The 23,998-nt window shown below is 36.0% G+C and overlaps 1 protein-coding gene across 6 annotated transcripts in view; it reads left to right on the forward strand.

Annotated features, from left to right (window-relative positions):
* Positions 1–23,998, forward strand: part of LOC107752094 (myc box-dependent-interacting protein 1-like) — a 27,466-nt gene extending 3,468 nt beyond the window's left edge. Inside the window, exons 2-19 of one of the 6 annotated variants that reach the window (XM_016567956.1) lie at positions 7,542–7,622; positions 7,757–7,811; positions 10,651–10,745; positions 11,852–11,887; positions 12,079–12,174; positions 13,199–13,306; positions 13,550–13,642; positions 14,054–14,139; positions 14,899–14,974; positions 15,064–15,119; positions 15,250–15,282; positions 15,801–15,864; positions 16,757–16,885; positions 18,509–18,523; positions 20,051–20,314; positions 20,638–20,703; positions 22,840–22,941; positions 23,019–23,998. In XM_016567956.1, the coding sequence (XP_016423442.1) occupies positions 7,542–7,622; positions 7,757–7,811; positions 10,651–10,745; positions 11,852–11,887; positions 12,079–12,174; positions 13,199–13,306; positions 13,550–13,642; positions 14,054–14,139; positions 14,899–14,974; positions 15,064–15,119; positions 15,250–15,282; positions 15,801–15,864; positions 16,757–16,885; positions 18,509–18,523; positions 20,051–20,314; positions 20,638–20,703; positions 22,840–22,941; positions 23,019–23,120 (1,557 nt within the window). In that variant the 3' untranslated portion in view covers positions 23,121–23,998. Of the gene's footprint in view, positions 1–7,541; positions 7,623–7,756; positions 7,812–9,282; positions 9,413–9,546; positions 9,602–10,650; positions 10,746–11,851; positions 11,888–12,078; positions 12,175–13,198; positions 13,307–13,549; positions 13,643–14,053; positions 14,140–14,898; positions 14,975–15,063; positions 15,120–15,249; positions 15,283–15,800; positions 15,865–16,756; positions 16,886–18,508; positions 18,524–20,050; positions 20,414–20,637; positions 20,704–22,839; positions 22,942–23,018 lie in introns of those variants that run through there. The other 5 variants (XM_016567952.1, XM_016567957.1, XM_016567954.1 and 2 more) reach the window with 5 other exon arrangements.

A 23,998-nucleotide genomic window follows, 5' to 3' on the forward strand; every position in this document is an offset into this window, starting at 1 on the left:
GGCGGCAACAATACTACAGCGAGAATAAAAGTTACGGCTTCTTTCTTTGCGTGAACGTTTGGGCGGCGTTATGCAAATCTTCCGAGATCGTGACGTAGGTATGTGGGGGTGTGTTAGAACGAGCCGTTTTAGGTAGGCGTGGCTGACTCTTAACTTTTATAAAGAATATTTCTTTGGATTTGAGACTTTAGTCTTTGCAACTTTACAGATCTTCTTTATGCACCAAGAGCTTGTAACACTCCAAAGAGAAAGGAAAAATTGAAATCGCATCATATGACCCCTTTAAGTTGGAGTATAGTGACTACTGTTTGTTATGTTGCCTTAATTATGACGGAACTTTAATCTTTGCATGAACGATCCATTTAATACGTTTTTGGACAGATTGCTTTTGTCTGTAGGCTTTATAATGGGCCTAAATATTATTTGTCAGCACTTGTTTTAGTTGCATTTAGTGTACTTCACGGTGGCTCAAGTCCTCAGCTGTCTCTACCTCTTCGGAGTGTGAAAAGCTGGACTCACTCTAAAAGAATCTGTATGTGTGTATTCGTGTGTGTGTGTGTGTGTGTGTACACTCCTTCTAAGTGATACGCTGGCCATCAGCGTGATTGCTTTGAGGTAAGGTCACAGTCTCCTCTTCCCCCCTGAAACTCGGCCAGGTAGAGGAGAGTTAACCATGATACTCTAGTGGCAAATGGCCCACATCTCTGCACTCTCCTCTATCTTTTCTCACTCTTCGCTTCTCCCACATCCACCTGTCTGTCATTAGATGATGTTTGTCACTAATTTGGAACATCAAGGCAGGTTATTCTTGAGTCACCCATCCTTTTTTTTTTTTTTAGAAACATTCCAGAAGTGTCCAGTCGCATAATGACCCTGGAGGACAAGAGATTGGTGCAAAGTTACAACCACCTCCTTTTCTCAGATTAGAAACCCAAAGGAAGTGTCCTTAGCCTTCCCCTGACCTCTGCTCTGATTGGGCAGGCGACCTGTCAATCAAAAGCTCAAGGATGAGCCACACCCCTCTTCCGCACTCCACCCACACACCTGTCCGTCCTCATAGAGCTATAGAGCAGTGTGTGGATTGGGCTATGAATAGCAGACAGGCTGTAGCTGTGAGCTAATCCCCAGAAACCCCTTGTGCGACAAACCGTGGTGTATGTGAATGCCAGCGGCTGTGGTCTGGGGTATTTTTGGGGCTGTAACTGAACACCAGCACATATCGACCAGAAGTAAAGACCAGGGCCTTTATAAAATACAGATGAAGTGACATTTGGTTTATACTTGAGAGAATGCCGTCATAATTTCGCACAAGCACATACTACAGGCTACTGCTAAATTTCTCTCATTGTAAGCTCCTTTAACCTGTTAGTTAAGACTCCACAGACACACTTATTAAGCCCATCCGCTTGCCACTCCCATGAGACAGCAGAAATGTGGGTGTGTGTTTACTTTAGACAGATTTGTCCCAGAAATATAGCTCAGTCTGACAAAACCTTTCAGGGCATTTTGAAGCTAAAAAGCCTTCTTTATGTAAATCAATAAAAGTCTATGTTGTTGTAGAGGAAAGAGAAAATGAATTTGCAGTTGTATGGCGTCAGATCTTTATAGATATAACTGCATCAATTAGTATAAACTTGCCTCTCAGTTGCTCAAATGTTTCGCTCACACACACTTAGGAATCTTAACAGCTGCCGGACAAATGGTTGGCACTGGTTGATCAGAGCTGTATTAATTAAACATGCTGATTCACAAATAGTTCTGCTGTAAATACAGAGAAACCCTCCACCTTCCCCAGCTCCACCTGTATAGATCTGCTACGAGGTGATTCATGTATGCTATATGGGGTGTTATTTCATGTATGTTATATTTGCAGCAGCAATATTTCTTACATGCTCACAGCAGCATGTTGTGGATATTCCGCCAAGACCAAATACATTAACACTGTCATGTGTATATTACCATGCAAATCCCTCTGAGAGTTGTCATGACAGAAATATATCTGTGAGCTAATCCCCAGAAACCCCTTGTGCGACAAACCGTGGTGTATGTGAATGCCAGCGGCTGTGGTCTGGGGTATTTTTGGGGCTGTAACTGAACACCAGCACATATCGACCAGAAGTAAAGACCAGGGCCTTTATAAAATACAGATGAAGTGACATTTGGTTTATACTTGAGAGAATGCCGTCATAATTTCGCACAAGCACATACTACAGGCTACTGCTAAATTTCTCTCATTGTAAGCTCCTTTAACCTGTTAGTTAAGACTCCACAGACACACTTATTAAGCCCATCCGCTTGCCACTCCCATGAGACAGCAGAAATGTGGGTGTGTGTTTACTTTAGACAGATTTGTCCCAGAAATATAGCTCAGTCTGACAAAACCTTTCAGGGCATTTTGAAGCTAAAAAGCCTTCTTTATGTAAATCAATAAAAGTCTATGTTGTTGTAGAGGAAAGAGAAAATGAATTTGCAGTTGTATGGCGTCAGATCTTTATAGATATAACTGCATCAATTAGTATAAACTTGCCTCTCAGTTGCTCGAATGTTTCGCTCACACACACTTAGGAATCTTAACAGCTGCCGGACAAATGGTTGGCACTGGTTGATCAGAGCTGTATTAATTAAACATGCTGATTCACAAATAGTTCTGCTGTAAATACAGAGAAACCCTCCACCTTCCCCAGCTCCACCTGTATAGATCTGCTACGGGGTGATTCATGTATGCTATATGGGGTGTTATTTCATGTATGTTATATTTGCAGCAGCAATATTTCTTACATGCTCACAGCAGCATGTTGTGGATATTCCGCCAAGACCAAATACATTAACATTGTCATGTACATTACCATGCCAATCCCTCCGAGAGTGGTCATGACAGAAATGAAAATTTTGCCATCATTTACTCATGTCATTCAAAACCCGGATGACTTTTTGTCTGTGAAACACAAAAGGAGACAACTTGAAAAACGTTCCTGCTGCTCATATACAATTGAAGTATACAGTGTCCAGAGATTCCAAAAAGGACAAAAAAGCAGTTCATATGACTTGTGTACTATATTAGTCTTCTAAAGCCATACGAACAGACATTAATTTAAGCCATTTTTAGGACACGGACACATTATGCAAGGCAGCTTCCAAATGAGGAACCATACAGGAAATTAGCAGTTTCGATTGTAAATCAAAAGAGTACAGAAGCTAGAGCAGAAGTGTAACTGAACAAAAGTTGAGAAAGTCAGGATATTTTTGTATTTTTCATAGGAAATGCCTTTGTTTACGGTTATAAATTTATTAAGTGCTCTCAGAATAGAACTTCCTAAAGAATGTATCACTTGTGGTGCTTTTAAAACCGTTTGTGCTTGTGATGGGTCATTAATCAACGATTTTCATTGTGCGTCTGTTACATGACAAATGAATAAAAATTTTGGACTCTGGAGGTGAACTAATCGTTTATGTTTCTCATAATTTATCTTTGGCGGCATTATAATGATTTCCTAATGCGCAGTATGATCAAAGAATGCACGTGGATGTGCTCAAGGAATTTGGATATTGAAAATAAATATTTTTCCTTCTCTCAAAAGAATAAATTAGTTCATTTAGTTGCATGAAATTCAACAGTGAAGTTGGCAGAATGATGCGATCTTCCCATTAGTGCTTCGTTTGGGTGAAGTTGCACACCACACAACTTGTATAAACAGAGCAGATTAGCTGCATAGCATCCAATTTTATCAGCACCCGTGTTTTGATTTAGGAAAGATAACAAAACATTTTTTCAAGATTCAAAAAACATGATTCAAATCATTCACTAACGACTCATCGCTAGTTCAAAATGAATATTTTTATTCAGTAAGGTTGCATTTAATTGATCAAAAGAGTGACATCAAAGACATTTGTGACCCTGGACCACAAAACCAGTCATAAGTAGCACAGCTATATTTGTAGCAATACCCAACAATACATTGTATGGGTCAAAATTATAAATTTTTCTTTTATGCCAAATTAGGATATTAAGTAAAGATCATGTTCCATTGAAGATATTTTGTAAATTTCCTATTGTAAATATATCAAAACTTAATTTTTGATTAGTAATATGCATTGCTAAGAACTTAATTCGGACAACTTTAAAGGCAATTTTCTCAATATTTAGATTTTTTTGCACCGTCAGATTCCAGATTTTCAAATAGTTGTATCTTGGCCAAATATTGTCCAATCCTAACAATACCATACATCAATGGAAAGCTTATTTATTCAGCTTTCCGATGATGTATAAATCTCAATAAAAAAAAAATGTTGACCCTTAAGACTGGTCCAGGCTCACATTTATGTTTCTATAGATTTCAAATAAATTCTGTTCTTTTGACATTGTATGTATCAAAGTATCCTGGAAAAAGGGTTTGCCAACAAAAATATTAATCAGCACAACTGTTTTCAACATTAATAATAATAAGAAATGTTTTTGAGCAGTAAATCAGCATATTAGAATGATTTCTGAAGGATCATGTGACACTGAAGACTGGAGTAATCATCCTAAAAATTCAGCTTTGCAATCACAGGATTAAATTATAGCCTATTTTACAATATTAATATAGAATTTAATAGAATATTAAAACAGATTATTTTAAATTGTATTAATATTTCACAATATTATTGTCTTAATGTGTTTTTGATCAAATAAATAGGGCCTTGGTGAGTATAAGAAACTTTCAAAAACATTAAAAAATCTCATCAACCCCCAATTTTCGAATAGTAGCGTATTCCCATTAACTTTCAAGACAAGAAGATACAGACCAAATAACTGATATACTAGCCAGCCTGATTAATTGAATAATCTTTTTTTTTTTAATTGACCAATAACCATATCTGCTTGACTCATAAACAAAACTCAGTATTAACAAAATTTACTGACAGTCATATTAGTGGATATTGCTCTATTTCAGAAAATTGAAAGTGAATTTTGAGTAAGTAGTGAGTGACACAAATCATCTTCTATCTTATAAATTCTGTATTATTTTATCATACCATTCACCAACCACTTGCTCTCAAGATATCTCGTCAGCTATTGAAAAATCCATGCCGTTCGACCACTAGCTCAGTGAGTACAGTCATATCCAGTGTTCCTGGAAGACCTCTGAGTCAGAGAGAATGCCTGAGTATGCCTTCATCCCAGATCTGCTCTACTGCACAGGGAGCACAGGTCATCATGGCACAGATGCAGGCCGCTGTATTTTAGGATGTCAGGGGGCTCGAGGGAGGGGTCCTGCTGCAATGCATTCAGGATCAGCTTTCAAACACTCCCTGCACAGTAATACACATTCATACATTCTTCAAGAAGAGCACAGCTGACACGGCCTTTATTAATATAGGCCAAGAGAAAGCCAGTGGGAGATTAGTGGTTACTGTGATTTCCCCTCGAGCTTTATTGAATTCTTTTGCTCTGCTAGACAAGGAACTTCTCTGGAACTTACTGTATTTTTCTATTAAGTTATATCATTTGTTACAAAAATGAACAGAATGCACAAAGTTTCCTGTTATGTGCAGCAATCTATTGAAACTGATGTTGCTCTAGGTAGTTTTTAGTAGTAGAGAAGTGAAAATTCCATCTTCCATTAGTCAGACAGACCCATCCCAAACGGTTTTTTATATTAGCATTCAGATGGCTTACTTATAGTTGTCTTTGCATATTAAACTTTTTAGAAAGCATTTCAAAATATAAAAATGTGAGAAACGTCATCCTTTCATCGTGAATCTTTTGACATTATGAAGCAGACGTCATAAGGATGTGCTATACTGTTGGCCGTGTCAGGCTGACGGAGACCAATCTCTTTGGGTCACAAATGGCATGGCATGTTTAATATGCCGACAGGAGTTGATATGGGGGAGCAGAAGGAAAAGGAAATGACCTCTGAATAAATAGAACCGGATTCAAGCACTACCTCATACATGTTGGACAGGAAGTAGGGCAATCTGAACTAAAGGGAATGTGCATAGTAAAATCTGCTAGGAAATAGTTATGTCTTGTATAATGGAAACATTGTATGGAATAAAAGGACATTCGTTGAACTTTTGGCAGGTGTTTGTATGTGTGCATGGCAAGAAAGTAAAGTTCAGTCAATGACACACTCTCGGGAACTCATTGGGAGCCTCCTTGAATAAGTTTCATTTTTTATGAACAGTTACTGTATGTCAGCGTTCTTCATAGGGAAGAGGAACATGGAACTGATACTGAAAGCACCATTTGTGGTGGCCGGGGATCTAAGACCCTGTTTCTTGCCACCTTTTTAAGACACACATGCACATCTACACTCTTAAGACTGCGCTTTTCATTTGTTTAAAAGGAAAAATGCATTAAAAATCGTGAATCAGATGAATTAATCAAAAGTCTATGTCCTGCAAAATGTTCGACAGCTGCTGAAGAAGTTATTAAAGCAGTAATGTCATGCCGATGATTTTATCACAATTATATGTGGTTAAACCTGACACCAATGTATAATAATAATAATAATAAAAAATTTGATTTAATAAACAAGTTCATTAGTTTGACAGAAATTCAGATAAACATGGTACAGATAACTGTCTTTGCTTGTCGCTTTGTCATGTCTCATCTGTTTAGGACACAGTGACTGTAGGCCTTTTATGGTTTTCATACAGCTAACCTGGTACAGTCAAAGTCCCTTTAAAGGGTTAGTTCACCCAAAAATGAAAACTCTGTCATTAATTACTCACCCTCATGCCGTAATTTTACGAAGCTACGAATATAGCAAATTTCGAAAACAAAAATAACGACTTTATTCAACAATTCATCTCCTCCACGTCACCCTGGTGCCATTTTGGAGAGTAATTGTTGAATAAAGTCGTTATTTTTGTTTTCTTTACATACAAAAAGTACTCTCGTAGCTTCGTAAAATTACAGTTGAACCCCTGATGTCACATGGATTATTTTACCGATCTCCTTGCTACCTTTCTGGACAATCATGGTAATTACATTGCTGTCTATGGGAGGGTCTGAGAGCTCTCAGAATTAATCAAAAATATCTTAATTTGTGTTCCGAAGATGAACGGAGGTCTTACGACGTGAGGGTGAGTAATTAATGACAGAATTTTCATTTTTGGGTGAACTAACCCTTTAATACAAGTCATGTCACTCGGCGGCCATCTTTGAAACGCCTCTCGGGCATGCAAGTGCAACTCCTATGTCTTTGAATGGGGAAGCATGAAATTCTCCAAAACTGTTCACTAAACTTACAATTGGATTTCATATTTGAAATCACCAGAGAAATCTGACTCACCATTATCCATAGTTCTTCATTTGTTGTTTCTTTACATGAATTCAAATTACGTATAATGTGATTTTTTTTTAGCGCTTTCATTACAAAGAAAAACCACTTGTTACATTTGGTGTTGTTAGATTATGATATTTGTAAATTCTCGCCTTGGTCCCCACAAACACAAAGCCTGGCCTGCAAACCAGTAAAGCAGAAGTTGTGGACCATATGTGTTTGTATGTGTATGTATGATGTTGCCTGTTTTGTGTTGCTCTATGATAGGTGTTACAGAAGTTGGGAAAGGCGGATGAAACAAAAGACACAGCATTTGAGGAGGAAGTGGTCAAATTTAACAAGCAGCTGGTAAGAGCCTTAAACCTTCACCATCTCTGACCCCCCTCCTTAATATACTCCTTGCCTTGACATTTGACCTCTAACCCTCATCGTAGTTCTTAAATATCTAGTGGTGGTTTCTTCTCTCTGGTCTATATCTGCAGGCTGATGGCACCAAATTGCAGAAAGACTTGAAGGCATATATGGCGGCAGTGAAAAGTAAGACTCTAATTGTGTGTCTGTGTATATATTGTAATTAAAGAGATCAACGAAAGTTTAATTAACATTCAATTATCATTTACTCACCCTCATGTTGTTCCAAACCTGTATGACTTTCATTCCACTGTGGAACCCAAAAGAATATATTTTGGTAACCATTGACTTTCTTTGAAAGTCATTGAATATATTTTTTATGTTCCATAGAAGAAAGAAAGTCATAACATTTTTCTTACATGACTTGAAGGTGAGTAAATGATGACATAGTTTTCTTTTTTTGGTGGGGTTGGGGTGAGCTATGCTTTTAATGCCTTTGTAGTGGCATGTGACATAATTTAGAGAAAGCTAATCTAGTCAATTTTAAAGAAAACGCAAACACAATCATGTCCAAAAACATTTAAAAAAAGCATCTGTTCAGTATGGTCATTTTGCAAAAGTAGAGCCAAATGTGCAATCACTCTATCATGCACCTTTGTATTTAAATGCAGCCTTCTCTCAGATAAAATACAGGAACTTCTCTAAAAGCAAAACAGAAGATTGTGACTGAACATACTCAGTCCTGCATCTATAGCTGTACCTGCCTCCATGTGTAACAGATAAGGGAGTCACAAATTCTTTCTAGGTTGTAAACATGTGGAAAGTGTTTTCAGGTCTGGCCATACTGGTTTGCTCTTAAAGGGATAGTTCACCTAAAAATTAAACACTGTCATCATTTACTCGCCCCATGTTTTTTGTTCTTCCTTGTAACATGTATGTTTGACAAAATGTTAGTGCCAAATCTTTAAGGCAGCATTTTCATTTAAGGATGAACTACCACTTTAACCACTGGTGAGTGGTAGTACATTAAAGAATTGTAAAGTAAGCAGACAGCCTTCTTCCTTTTACATCAGACTCTAGTGTACTGCCCCAATGCACAACCCTATCGCCTCAGCTTCCTCCTCTGTGCCCACAGCAGTTCTCACTTCTCTGAAAGATGTGTGTTTGGTTGAGTGATTGAGCAGTCATCTGTGTCAATGTTTGTGTTCCGAAGATGAACGGAGGTCTTACGACGTGAGGGTGAGTAATTAATGACAGAATTTTCATTTTTGGGTGAACTAACCCTTTAATACAAGTCATGTCACTCGGCGGCCATCTTTGAAACGCCTCTCGGGCATGCAAGTGCAACTCCTATGTCTTTGAATGGGGAAGCATGAAATTCTCCAAAACTGTTCACTAAACTTACAATTGGATTTCATATTTGAAATCACCAGAGAAATCTGACTCACCATTATCCATAGTTCTTCATTTGTTGTTTCTTTACATGAATTCAAATTACGTATAATGTGATTTTTTTTTAGCGCTTTCATTACAAAGAAAAACCACTTGTTACATTTGGTGTTGTTAGATTATGATATTTGTAAATTCTCGCCTTGGTCCCCACAAACACAAAGCCTGGCCTGCAAACCAGTAAAGCAGAAGTTGTGGACCATATGTGTTTGTATGTGTATGTATGATGTTGCCTGTTTTGTGTTGCTCTATGATAGGTGTTACAGAAGTTGGGAAAGGCGGATGAAACAAAAGACACAGCATTTGAGGAGGAAGTGGTCAAATTTAACAAGCAGCTGGTAAGAGCCTTAAACCTTCACCATCTCTGACCCCCCTCCTTAATATACTCCTTGCCTTGACATTTGACCTCTAACCCTCATCGTAGTTCTTAAATATCTAGTGGTGGTTTCTTCTCTCTGGTCTATATCTGCAGGCTGATGGCACCAAATTGCAGAAAGACTTGAAGGCATATATGGCGGCAGTGAAAAGTAAGACTCTAATTGTGTGTCTGTGTATATATTGTAATTAAAGAGATCAACGAAAGTTTAATTAACATTCAATTATCATTTACTCACCCTCATGTTGTTCCAAACCTGTATGACTTTCATTCCACTGTGGAACCCAAAAGAATATATTTTGGTAACCATTGACTTTCTTTGAAAGTCATTGAATATATTTTTTATGTTCCATAGAAGAAAGAAAGTCATAACATTTTTCTTACATGACTTGAAGGTGAGTAAATGATGACATAGTTTTCTTTTTTTGGTGGGGTTGGGGTGAGCTATGCTTTTAATGCCTTTGTAGTGGCATGTGACATAATTTAGAGAAAGCTAATCTAGTCAATTTTAAAGAAAACGCAAACACAATCATGTCCAAAAACATTTAAAAAAAGCATCTGTTCAGTATGGTCATTTGGCAAAAGTAGAGCCAAATGTGCAATCACTCTATCATGCACCTTTGTATTTAAATGCAGCCTTCTCTCAGATAAAATACAGGAACTTCTCTAAAAGCAAAACAGAAGATTGTGACTGAACATACTCAGTCCTGCATCTATAGCTGTACCTGCCTCCATGTGTAACAGATAAGGGAGTCACAAATTCTTTCTAGGTTGTAAACATGTGGAAAGTGTTTTCAGGTCTGGCCATACTGGTTTGCTCTTAAAGGGATAGTTCACCTAAAAATTAAACACTGTCATCATTTACTCGCCCCATGTTTTTTGTTCTTCCTTGTAACATGTATGTTTGACAAAATGTTAGTGCCAAATCTTTAAGGCAGCATTTTCATTTAAGGATGAACTACCACTTTAACCACTGGTGAGTGGTAGTACATTAAAGAATTGTAAAGTAAGCAGACAGCCTTCTTCCTTTTACATCAGACTCTAGTGTACTGCCCCAATGCACAACCCTATCGCCTCAGCTTCCTCCTCTGTGCCCACAGCAGTTCTCACTTCTCTGAAAGATGTGTGTTTGGTTGAGTGATTGAGCAGTCATCTGTGTCAATGACTGTCTCTTAGCTGATCCGTTTTTTTTTTCCGCAGCCATGCACGAGTGTTCGAAGCATCTGCAGGACTGTCTGGCAGAAATGTACGACCCTGAGTGGTTTGGCAAAGAGGAGGTGGACTCCATCACAGAGGTGTGTAAGGAAGTCACTGGCAGAGCAAAACACTCTGTCTGGATTGTGTGACATTAGTGTTTTCAGTGTGAGAAATCTCATAGGAAAGTAAAATCTCTTTAATATGTCAGTTGTTTCTTGATTCTCACATACTATGCAAAAGGGCCACAGTAACCTTAAATTTGTCTTCAGAAGAGCCAGAGGAAAATGTTAATGATCATAGGAGACTAGATTCAATTTAATCAAGTCTCATACTTATCCCAGATGTGCTAAGATACCAAAATCTGCCAGCATTTGAATATAATTTTTTTTTTTTGAGAGAAAAGAATTATCACAGTTTACACAAATATATCAAGCAGCAAAACTGTTTCCAACATTGATAAAAATAAAATAATTATTGAGCAGCAAATCAGCATATTAGAATGATTTCTGAAGGATCATGTGACACTGAAGCCTGGAGTAATGATGCTGAAAATTCAGCTTTGCATCACAGGATTAAATTACATTTTAAAATGTATTCAAATATAAAACAGTTATTTTAAATTCTAATAATATTTCACAATATTATAGTTTTTAATGTATTTTGGATCAGATAAATCAGCCTTGGTGAACATAAGAGATTTCAAATTTTTTTTTACAAATCTTACAGCAGTGTATATTTTAATTCTAAATCCCAAAAATGAAAATATTCTAAAAATGTAGTCACCTTCAGGCCGTCTTAAGATGTAAATGAGTTTCTTCAGAATCAAACAGCTGATAAAAACAAAACAAAAGTGTGGATTTTTTTTTTGATCAGCTGTTTGGACTCTCATTCTGACGGCACCCATTCACTGCAGAGCATCCACTGGTGCAAAAATTATGTTATGCTAAATTTCTCCAAATCTGTTTCGATAAAGAAACAAACTCATCTACATCTTGGATGACCTGAAGGTGAGTAAATTCAGCAACAAAAAAAACCTGCAAATTTCCATTTTGGGTGAACTATTCCTTTAAGACTGTATGCAAGTGAAGGATTGCTGCTGTCCATACTGATGTTTAGATCATTGTTGACTTATTAATCTGCAAATTGATTGTGTTTTCTACATTTCTTTGATTTCTTCCACTCACCCATCCCTCTGTGAGTAAAGGAGATGATAGAGAAAGAAATGGATAATAATCTGGAGGTAAACATGACGGTCTAGTCTAGAGCTGGTGCTGGTGATGCTAGAGTAGTGCCACTGCAGTGAACTCTATTTTAGAATAGTTCTGTACACATATATTTAGACTTGTCATCAGTGGTTTGTCAGTGTGTGTGTGAGAGAGAGCGTGAGAGTATGTGTCTTGCTGTATGTGTCTGATCACATTTGTTTTACAGGACACTGACCTCCTGTGGCAAGATTTCCACCAGAAGCTTGTGGACGATGCCCTCATTTCCATGGACACATATTTGGCTCAATTTCCAGACATAAAGGTTTGTTTTTGCTTTAATAAGTGGTAGATGTAAGCATTTCAACATTTATAGGAACTAGTCAGTGATTTTATTGCTGTCCAAATTCAGAATGTTTTTTCTGAATGTTTTCTTTCAGAAAGAAAGAAAACATTCTTTCACCCGCGTGAAAATTCCCAGCTAAATTACCTACTGTTTTTTGACAAACACCAAGGTTGTGTGGTAATTTAATTGTGGTGTGAATCCACATCTCTGAGTTTACAAGAAGGGATCAATCGAAAAGTGGTTTTGTAAATGTCTTTTGATCGCTGCCAAGCACTGTACAGTAATGGTTGTGCTTTGCGGTAATGTGCATGCATTTTAAATATGGACACTTTTATGTTTACAAGGATTTTATTTAATCACAGTTCCAATGAATAGGAGCTGTTAAGAAAACAAAATCATGTATAATTTTTGAAATGGGTCATTATTAGGGATGCACCAATAGGAATTTTTTTTGGCTGATACCGATTTTAACAAACAACTATTGGCCGATTGGTAAATATGAGTTTGCTAATTTCCACATTTTAAAAATAACATCAATTTGAGAGCTAAAATGCAAGACTGAAAGCCATTTAATCTATAGTGCATTGATTATCCTATTTTTAAAATACTTAAAAAATATTTAAATAATAAAATAAATTATTGTCCTGTCATTAAATTAAATATGAGCAATCCAATCAATAACAGACATTTTGTTAATAGCTGACAATCATTTGACTGACAACATAAACAGCTCAATTGTAGCATCATGATGTAAATCACCATACGAATGCATGACTTTTATCAACGATGTTCCATCCCCATGAGAAACAATTATTGCTCAAATAGGGCTTTACACGGAAGTAGGGTTCTGGCCATATCTAGACACCAGCATGCAGATGCATTACATAGCAACACTCACAACCTTATAACAACACCCTGGGAACCATTTACAGCCATTATCTATTTACAGTAGTTAGTTACTGCTGTGTTAGATGGACTTGTGACTCTCTGACTCCCTCTGCAGACTCGCATCGCTAAGCGTGAAAGGAAGCTGGTAGATTTTGACAGTGCCAGACATCATTTTGCCTCTATACAGAAAAGCAAGAAAAAGGATGAGGCCAAAATTGCCAAGGTACCGGATGCTCGTTCCAGCTTGTTAATGTATGCTGTACCGTCTGGCTTTTTGTCCTTAAACCTTGTTAACTAACCAGCTTATTGCTATAACAATACGTAATTCATGTATTGCAGTCAATTTATATGCTTGAGTTAGTGTATGTGTGCATTTGCACAAGCTGTTATCTTGCTTGATGAGATTTGTGTGAGCTAACATCAGCACTTGAGTGTGTTTGTCGCCGTCTCTTTGCTGCACGTCTAGCCTCTGGCTCTGGTGGAGAAGGCTGCTCCCGGCTGGGCTCAGGGAATAATCACAGCACACCAAATCGCTCAAACTAACCTCTCGAGAAGCCAGGTGACTCATCTGTCACTCAGCCTGTAAACCCTCCCTTAATCTGCATAACTCCACCCACCTACTCACAGTCCACACCCACTCACAGCGTGGCTTCCTCATGTAGCATCTGTGTTCCTCAGGTGTATTTACTTCATGCTTTTGTATGTATGACATAAAAAATGATAGTTGATTGTTTTGTGTTATACAAAATAAAGTAATACAGTTTGAAATTACATGCGGTGAGTAAATGTTTTATGTTTGTTTTAAATGCTTTCTGCAGATTCCAGTAGAAAGGAATCAGATCACAGGGTCCATTTGTCCACCGTCTATTCATGCAGAGTTGAACGCATAATTCTTTGTATATGTATTTTCATAAATTATCATGTGTTTAGCCTAATGACCATGTGTGTTGATGTGTTTGTGTGTGTTTAGGCTGAGGAAGAGTTGGGCAGAGCTCAGAAGGTATTTGAGGAGATCAATTATGATCTCCAGGAGGAACTTCCCACCCTGTGGGACAGGTAATAACCAGCTATTCATCCTGCCATGATCTCTCTTATTCATCTTAAAGGAATAGTTCACCTAAAAATGAATAACCATCACATTGTTCTAAACTTTATGTGCTGCTGTTATTTTTTTTTCTGTGGAACACAAAAGGATAATTTTGTAATATTTTCACACATCTCTTTTCCATATAATAACAATTCGAAGCGATCACATCTGACAAGCTACAAAAAGGACAAAAATGCAATATAAATACAATATCTACAACAGAGAGAAAGACTTAAATTTTTGTCCTAAATTTCTGTTCCTCACACAAAGCTACCTTTGTTTGATTAAAAAGAGTAAAAAACGTAATATTGTGAAATATTTTAACTGCTTTGTAATTATTTTTACATTTACATTAAAGTCTTTACTGTCGCTTTTTTATTTAATGCATTCTTGCTAATTAAAAGTGTAATTTGTTTTCAATAAATAGGGTGTTATTGACCCTAAGCTGTTGACCTGTATGGCTTAAGTCATGCAATATAGCATGAGTCCTGTTTTTATGATACTTTTACATTGTTATTTGAGTTTGAGAGATCATAATGAACTGTCTTTATATGAAAAGTGGTGCAAATATTCTTCTTTTGTGTTCCACAGAAAAAAAAACAGCTGCATGATTTGAATAACATCATGACAAGTACATAACAGAATATACATTTTTTGGTGAGCTAAAACATTTTTTTCCCCTTTAAATGAACTGATGTTGACTTGTCGTTTTCTCTTTCTCCCTGCAGTCGTGTTGGCTTGTATGTTAACACATTCCAGAGCGTTGCCGGCCTGGAGGAAAAATTTCACAGGGACATGGGCAAAGTGAGCCAATAATAAGAGCCTTATTAACAAGGGATAAATGAGATTATTGTTGTTAGTTACCAGGGTATGTTGCACTCTCTCACACACAGCTGAACCAGAATCTGAGTGATATTATGACCAAACTGGATGAGCAGCGTCTAACCAAGTGAGTGCTTTTATCCTGGGATATTTCCTGTCTGTATAGACACTTCTGGTTTCCTGTAGTTTAGCACACAGATGTGCGAGTTCTTGTTTTCCTTGTAATTTAAACCAATGCACCCCCAAATAATCCACAGAAAAAGTCTCACGACAGCAAGCACTGGAAAGAGGTAACAGCTCTTATGTTTTATGTGTGTGTTTATGCAACATTAATTGCATTAAAGATGCACTTGAACAAGGTTATTTACACCACGCTCTCTCGTCTCATAAAATATCTCGTTTTGGTGTGTAGATCTTTTTAATGACGTTAGAAATTCAGCTGTTTTATTTTTTACATGGAAAAAACCCCCCAATGTTTTGTTGAGAGGCGTATGTTTTTCCTCCATTTGTAAAATAAAACAAAAAATTGAATTTTTGGTGCAAATCACAGCTGAATTATTAAAAATGCACTAACACTTGTTTGTTATTGAAAATTACTGCTTGCACGGGGCCGTGTGTACATGCTGACACAAAAAATAGAACTGCATGTCTGGAATGTCTTTGAAACGCAGTAATTGTGCATGGTAGTGATTTAAACCAATCTGCCTGCAGTATTAACACTGATCTCTGCTGCTACCTAGTGATCTATTTCAGTCAAGACACTCATGAACGTGTAGTATTTATTTACCAGTATGTGTTTTTCATGCAGTGAAGAAGCAGCCAATCACAACCTCTCAGAGTCTGGGTCAGACGCCCCTAAATCACCAGCAAAGGTACTGTGAGAGAGCTGATGTTTTTATGTGCTCTATGTTATGGTTATGTATTTGTGTTTTGTTTGTTTATAATGTCTTACATTATGTATGAAACTAAAGAAGCAGAAATAAAACCAAGCCCTTTTTTTATACATTTATACATTGCAATGGGGTTTAAATACGTTTTTAAATAAGTGATGAATCTCCTGATAGGAGAGAATGTTGATTTTTGTTCTCCTAAAAAAACTGGACATAACCATGTGAATACGTATGTGATATGATAAACGTTTTCTATAAGTGGCAGTGTTAGACCAGTATTTATAATTAACCTTACAACAGTGTCATTCTAGAGTTATTTATATACTATTATAGTATTTATTCATATTTTTAAATTTTAGTTTAAGTTTTAGGAATTTTGTTATGTTCTTTTGTCATTTTCATTCGTTTTAATAGTTCTATTTAGCTTTCATTTCTTTTTAATTCTGTTTTAGCTTTAGTTCCAGAGCTCAAACATATTTTGTTTCATTGTCAATACATTTATAAAAATATACATTCTTTTATTTCAGCTTTTTGTTATTTGAGCTATTTGTTTTTATATACTATTATAGTATTTATTAATGTTCAAAGAATTCTTTTGCTTTCATTTATTTATATTTAGTTACGTTTTTCATCTAATATTATTATATTATATTATATTATTTTAGTAGTTTTAGTTAACAATAACAACACTGCCTTACAATCGAGTCTGATTTGTAGATAATTAGGTAAACATGAGTGTGTTTAAGCAAACTTAAAGCATGTTACACACATAAAAACTAACAATAAGCGGTTGTGATTTGGTGTTTTAACCCTCAGTGTGTTATGTATTTTCCTCCTGCTTGTGTGTATCTGCATGTGTGTGTTGGTGTGGCAGTCCAGAGAAGGACCGCCGGTGTCACGGCCGCCCAGGCCAGCTTCATCTCAGGAGGTGAAACAGGACATCATCATTAACCTGCTTGAAGATGCAGTGGTGCCTGACATTAACAATTCAACCCAGCCACAGGTCAGAGGTCAAATGACTCCCTCCCTCCCCTGCTTATATAAGCACTCTCTTCCTGGCGTCATCTCCATTTCATTTATATATCATCTCCATCCTTAGTGAGCACATTCATCCTCCATTTTCACCCTAAATGTGACTGTTGTCATCTTATTATTAACTCTTTTCTGTTCATTCAACTGAAGTATCACTGGCTCTTGAGTTTGTCAGCATTACCATCTTCTGTTTCTGCAAACCAGTGATTCCACTAAATACTGTCACTGCTGTAGTAAAGCTGGTGTTTTGTGCTGTGCACAGCAGTGTAATGGTCCAGTAGTGTGTAGTCCGCTGGATTTAGATCTGGATGCTCGGCAAGCATTCAGTGCTGCTCCAGCCCACCAGTCAGGATGGCAAAGGGTAAAGGTCACGGTTCACAGTCAAGCAAAACCATTGCTGAATTTGGAACCACATACTGCTATTACTATTTCTGCTATAGAAATATATGGTAAAAGTAGTAAGAGTATGCTAGTAGTATGCAGTTCTGAGTTCAGCACATGCTGTGTCATCTAAGATGCATGCAACAGCTCGGCCTCTTGAGTTTTGAAGTGGATTGAAATTTCTGCATGTTTCCCCTTTGAGTTTTGGGGATCTGAAATGCCACTTTGGTTCAGCATGTAACACATTAACTGCTCGCATGTGATGCATGTGAACTTGCTTCCTACTAGTTCCCAAAACAAGGTCCAGGGACAGACAAAAATAAATAATACAAAAAATAAATAAAACATACACTACCATTCAAAAGTTTGGGGTCAGTACGATTTATTTGAACAAAATAAATAATTTTATCGAGCAATGATGCTTTTGAAATTTCTGTTCATAGATTCCTGAAAAATGTCACAGTTTCCAAAAAAATATTATGCAGGACAACTGTTTTCAACATAGATAAAAATGAGAAATGTTTCTTGAGCAGCAAATTAGCATATTAGAATGATTTCTGAAGGATCATGTGACACTGGAGTAATGATGCTGAAAATGCAGCTTTGCATCACAGGAATAAATTACATTTAAAATATAGTCACATAGAAAAGAGTTGTTTAAAATAATATTAGTATTCAAAATATTAAAGTTATACTGTATTTTTGATCAAAAATATGCAGCCTTGGTGAGCACAAGAGAACAAAAATGTACAAACCCCAAACATTTCAATGGTAGTGTATAAACAAATATTTTGGCTACTTTCTCTTTGCTGTCAGCTACTAATTGTATTGTATTACTCTCAGCTCTGTTTGACACATTTTACCGTGATTATATTCACTCCACTGAATTCCATCGATTTTCCCCTAAAATGTCAGCAAAAATGCAGTCTATAGATTCTGTCTGGGCTTATTCATTGTGAATATTACTGTATATTAATTTTCTTCTTACTCCTGTACATGGTGTTCCAGTATCCACTATTATATCACTTCACCTTTAACGAATGCTTTCCTCTCATGTTTGCTGTAATAAAAAGCACTATTATGAGCATAAGCTCCTGTCAGTGGGGTTTATGAGAGCTCTCTTCCTACTATTGTCATAGTGATGGACGTACTTTGCATTCTTATTATGGGCCTCATTTATCTCACTCTTTCATTTTGTGCTGCCTCATGGAAGGAGGCTTCATTGGAGGTAAGAAGACCTTGTGCTGTGCTGGCACTCTTGTGACGGATCAGATCCCTCTTGACTTAATCTTTGTGATTCTTGTGGTCTGATTGATCATGGCAGTGGGTTGCACTCAAAGAGCCAGAAATAACCATTTGATGGGGCTTTTGGATGAAATTCTTCTACAGTCTTTGAATTGACACACAAACAAACAGACGTTCAGCAAAAGTTAAGCCGCATCCAGTAGTTTTAATAGTCACAGTATGTCTCATGTTCAGCCAGGTCAGGTCAGTTGATTTCTGAGCTGAAAACAGACGTCCATTACAGACACAAGAACAAAAAAAATGCTTTGCTCAGGGGTTTACATGCACCTCTATTTAGGTTTGTGTGTGTGTGTGTGTGTGTGTGAATCTTGCTATCTGGTGAATTATATAATAACATAATATAATAATATTAATTATAAATTTATAATAAATATTAATAATAAAATAAATAAATAAATAAATATAATAACAGATTTCACTCGCTTTTCGGCCATATATTTGGACTTACAAGATTTATACTGTAAAAAATGTAATTAATTAAATTAAATTAATAATGTATTGTAATTGTCAGGGTCTTAAACCTAAGTAAAAATATAAATATAAATTTAGATGAAAAGTCTAAATTTATTTCAGTTAGTTGCAAGGCAACATTTCTCATTTTTGTTTAGTTTAAGTTGAAATGGTAAAACTGGAAATGAAGTAAAAACTAAAACTGAAATAAAAATAAATGAAACCTAAATAGTAATAAATGAAATAAACAAAAATGAATAAAAATGACATAACAAAATGACTAAAAATGTAATTAAAATTGAAATTGAAAGTCTAAAAATAAAAGCTAATTCAAAATATTAATAAAAAACTACAAATAATACTAAAATAACCATTTGGGGAGTTTAGAATGAACAGTAATTCACCTTCATTTTAGGGCTGCACGATTATGGCAAAGATCATAATTGTCGATTATTCCCTTGAAATTGTAATTGCGATTATTAATTACGATTATCACAATTTACATTGAATGATGTTTATACCATTGTTTGAAGCAACTGCATGCCATATTTTTATATGAAAATAAATAAGCTGAAAACACTCAAACTGAAAAACTTTTATTGCTTTTCTATAGCATTAAGGCTCAAATGTCAACTGTACATTGGATTGGTTTCTTCTTTAAATAATAAAAAAAGTAAAAATCTGAATGGTATTATAATGTTATACTAACACTAAAATTAAAACAATGGAAAACCCCTTAAGATGACCTGTAGAAAGAAAAAAACACATCTTAAGCTCTCAGAATAACATAAGTGGACTTTGAACGATTACGTAATTGTGGCATCCGTAATTGTAATCGCGATTAGAAATTCGATTAATTGTGCAGCCCTACTTCATTTATTCCCTTTTTCTTGCTAATTATTTGCACCTTTTGCCATATTGCCTGGCCTTTTCTCCCGCCATCTATTTTACCTCCCAAAATCCAACAAACAATCCTGGCGACCCTTCCTTCCCATCCCAGCCTGATCAGACCCCTGCTGCAGACCCCTCCCAGCAGTGGGACTCAGATGAAGAAGCTGCCGCTCAGACTTACGGCCAGCAGCCGTATGAGGCTCCTCAGTGGGAGGATGAGGTCGCTCCTGCCGTACAGCCGTATGAAGCTCCCTGCTGGGATGAGCAGGACAGCGTGTCTGCGCAGTCAGGCTGGAGCAGTGAAACAGCTGCTCCTGCACAGCCAGACTGGGACGACGATGGTGCAGTGCGCTGGGGCGAGGAAGGGTCCCAGGTAGGGCAAATGCAAGACGCAGATACAAACTGGGGCAGTGGTGCGGCTCAGGCTTGGGAGGCGGAGTCAGAGCCGCCTCAGTGGGAGGAGCTTCAAAGTGTAAGAGGAACAAGATTAATCGTGGTTGTATTGTGGAGTAATGTCATAGAGTTAGGATGGCTCAGAAGTAGATCATGTTGTTTGGTGGTTTGTGGCAGGTTTCCACTGTGGTCATGTTAAATGTCCGTTTTTTTTGTGTACATTTCTATATATAGCAGGTTTGTTTTATTCTGTTGAGTTGCTCAGGTGTAATTAAGGTGTTTCTCTTTATTCTTTGTATTTAGAATGAAGCGCCAACAGTGACAAATGGCTCATCAGATGCAGAGCTTCCTCCATCTGTTCTCTATAAGGTGAGATGCACTGAAAACCCAAGATCCCATAGGTTTACAATGGTAGTATATATTATATTATATTATATTATATTATATTATATTATATTATTATACAATATCACTGTATTTTACTGTATTTTGACCAAATAAACGCAACCTTTATATATGTCAAATTGATTAATTGTAATTAATCACATCCAAAAATAAAAGTTTGTGTTTACATAAGATATGTGTGTACTGTGTATATTTATATGTATATACATTAAATATATGTAATATATATTAATATTTATGTATAATATAAATCATATATAAATATTGTATATATTATACGTATATTGCATTTATATATACATATAACAAATATACACAGCATACACATATGTTATGTAAACACAAACTTTTATTTTGGATGCGATTAATTGCAATTAATCGATTTGACAACACTAATACACACACACACAGACACACACACACACACACACACACACAATTTATAATAATGATTTCTATATTTTAATATTAATAATTTTATTCTTATTTTGGCAAAGCTGAATTTTCAGCATCATTACTCCAGTCTTCAGTGTCACATGATCCTTCAGAAATCATTTGAATATGCTGATTTGGTGCTCAAGAAACATTTCTTATTACAGTTGACAACAGCTGTTCTGCTTAATATAATATATATAATAATATAATACTAACGGCTTGTTTTCTTAAAAAAAAATTAACACTAGCTTCTCTATTCTTTTTGTATTCTGTCTATTTGTTTTCTTTTGATTTATTATACAATTAACAAAGCAAAAAAGGCCTCTAACACTAGCTTGCTCTATTCTTTTTCTAATCTATCTGTTTTCTTTGTATTTATTACATCATTTAAAAAAAAAAAACCTTCCTACATATACTGCGTTAGGTTAACTGAGACTTGTTATAGCACTTGCATATCATTGCTCTTTTGTTGATTTTGATTGCTTCCATTGTCCTCATTTGTAAGTCACTTTGGTTAAAAGTGTCTGCTAAATGGCTAAATGTAATATTTTTTTCAGGATTCTTTGATGATTAGAAATTTTATATGAAATTGAAATTTTAATTCTTTGTAACAATGTAAAAGTCTTTACTGACACTTTTTTTAAAATCAATTTAAAGCATATTTTCTAAATAGCAGTATTCATTTCCTTTTATAAAAGTTTGCTAAGCCCACATTTTTGACTGGTGGTGTATATACAGTATATATCTAGCTTGCTCTATTCTTTTTCTAATCTATCTGTTTTCTTTGTATTTATTACATCATTTAAAAAAAAAAAACCTTCCTACATATACTGCGTTAGGTTAACTGAGACTTGTTATAGCACTTGCATATCATTGCTCTTTTGTTGATTTTGATTGCTTCCATTGTCCTCATTTGTAAGTCACTTTGGTTAAAAGTGTCTGCTAAATGGCTAAATGTAATATTTTTTTCAGGATTCTTTGATGATTAGAAATTTTATATGAAATTGACATTTTAATTCTTTGTAACAATGTAAAAGTCTTTACTGACACTTTTTTTAAAATCAATTTAAAGCATATTTTCTAAATAGCAGTATTCATTTCCTTTTATAAAAGTTTGCTAAGCCCACATTTTTGACTGGTGGTGTATATACAGTATATATTTATATATATATATATACATACAGTGCTGTTGAAAGTTTGTGAACCCTTTAGAATTGTCTATATTTCTGCATAAATGTAACCCAAAAAATCATCAGATTTTCATGCAAGTCCTGAAAGTTGACAAAGAGAACCCAATCAAACAAATGAGGTGAAAATATATACTTTGTCATTTATTTATTCAGGAAAATGAACCAATATTACATATCTGTGAGTAGCAAAAGTATGTGAATCTCTAGGATTAGCTGTTAATTTGAAGGTGAAACTAGAGTCCATCTGTTCAGAGGTGTTTTCAATCAGTGAGATGACTATCAGGTGTCAGTGTTTGCCCTGTTTTATTTAAAATCTAATTCTGTTTTGGGTCATATTTATGCAGAAATATAGAAAATTCTAAAGGGTTCACAAACTTTCAAGCAGCACTGTATATATACCTTATATATATATATATATATATATATACATAGAGAGAGAGAAAGAGAGAGAATTTACTAACATGATTTTTGGTAGGTGAAAGTGATGCATGACTATGGAGCAACAGACAGCGATGAACTTGATCTGAAGGCTGGTGACATTGTGCTTGTGCTTCCCTTTGCCAACCCAGATGAAGAGGTCAGTCATGGCACCCATGTTTATACATGCACATACAATCGGACAATGACTCATTGTCTTTTTGTTTGTGTGCGCAGGATGATGGCTGGTTAATGGGCGTAAAAGAGTCACACTGGCTTCAGAATAAAAACCTCCTAGCTAAAGGAGTCTTCCCTGAAAACTTCACCCAGAAACTGTGAGCGGAACAGTCCTCTCAGAATCACCTGTTCTTATACTTAGTTTTCTCACCACTTTACTGTGATAACATTTTTTATAAAACATCTTCAAAAATAAGGGCTCCTCAAGCAAAAAAAAAAGAAAAGAAAAAAAAAAGCTCTATTCTATATACTGTGGTCACTTGGGGTAAGAATAAATAATAAAAGGCATTAGATGATATTTGCAGCAGCATGCTTTACACAACTTCATGAAGTAATATGGGCCACGTACACACTGCAGCCAAACTCACTTGTCAGTTCATCCTTTAAAGCCTAATCCTGATCTGTCCACACAGTTCAGTAATTTACGGTAGTGACAACCACATTTACAAAACTTCTTCGCAGTTTGTATACAACTGAAGAGAACAACTAGATGTTAATGATGTGTTTGAACTAGATATGTCGCTCTGCTTTATGCACAGTGCAAGAAAGTCACAGGGAAGCAGATACGCCTAGCACCTTGACTTACATATGTTGCCAGGTCTTGCTAGAAAAAAACAGCAAACAAGAACAAGTAAAAAATAAACCTAAATAAATCCAAATGATTTATATTGGAAATAAGAGAAAATATTGCAACCTGCACCATAAACTGGATCGCTTTATGAGCGAAACCATAAGGCCAAATACGCTGATAATAAGTGGACATGGCAACACTGCAAGAACATGCTCTGTGAAGCAGACTTTCAAAAATAAACAATGCCTCTGTCAACATTGATTTTGTTAAAATTGTTGAATGTAATGTGTATTTGGTTGCTGTAGTATTACTTTGGTCAAAAATAGCGGATACTAAACACGCAAGACTCCAAAACGTTAAAGGGGTCATATGATGTTGCTAAAAAGAACATGATGTTGTGTATTTGGTG

Source organism: Sinocyclocheilus rhinocerous, unplaced genomic scaffold (assembly GCF_001515625.1).
Source record: "Sinocyclocheilus rhinocerous isolate Xijiao unplaced genomic scaffold, SAMN03320098_v1.1 scaffold2306, whole genome shotgun sequence".
Taxonomy (NCBI): domain Eukaryota; kingdom Metazoa; phylum Chordata; class Actinopteri; order Cypriniformes; family Cyprinidae; genus Sinocyclocheilus; species Sinocyclocheilus rhinocerous.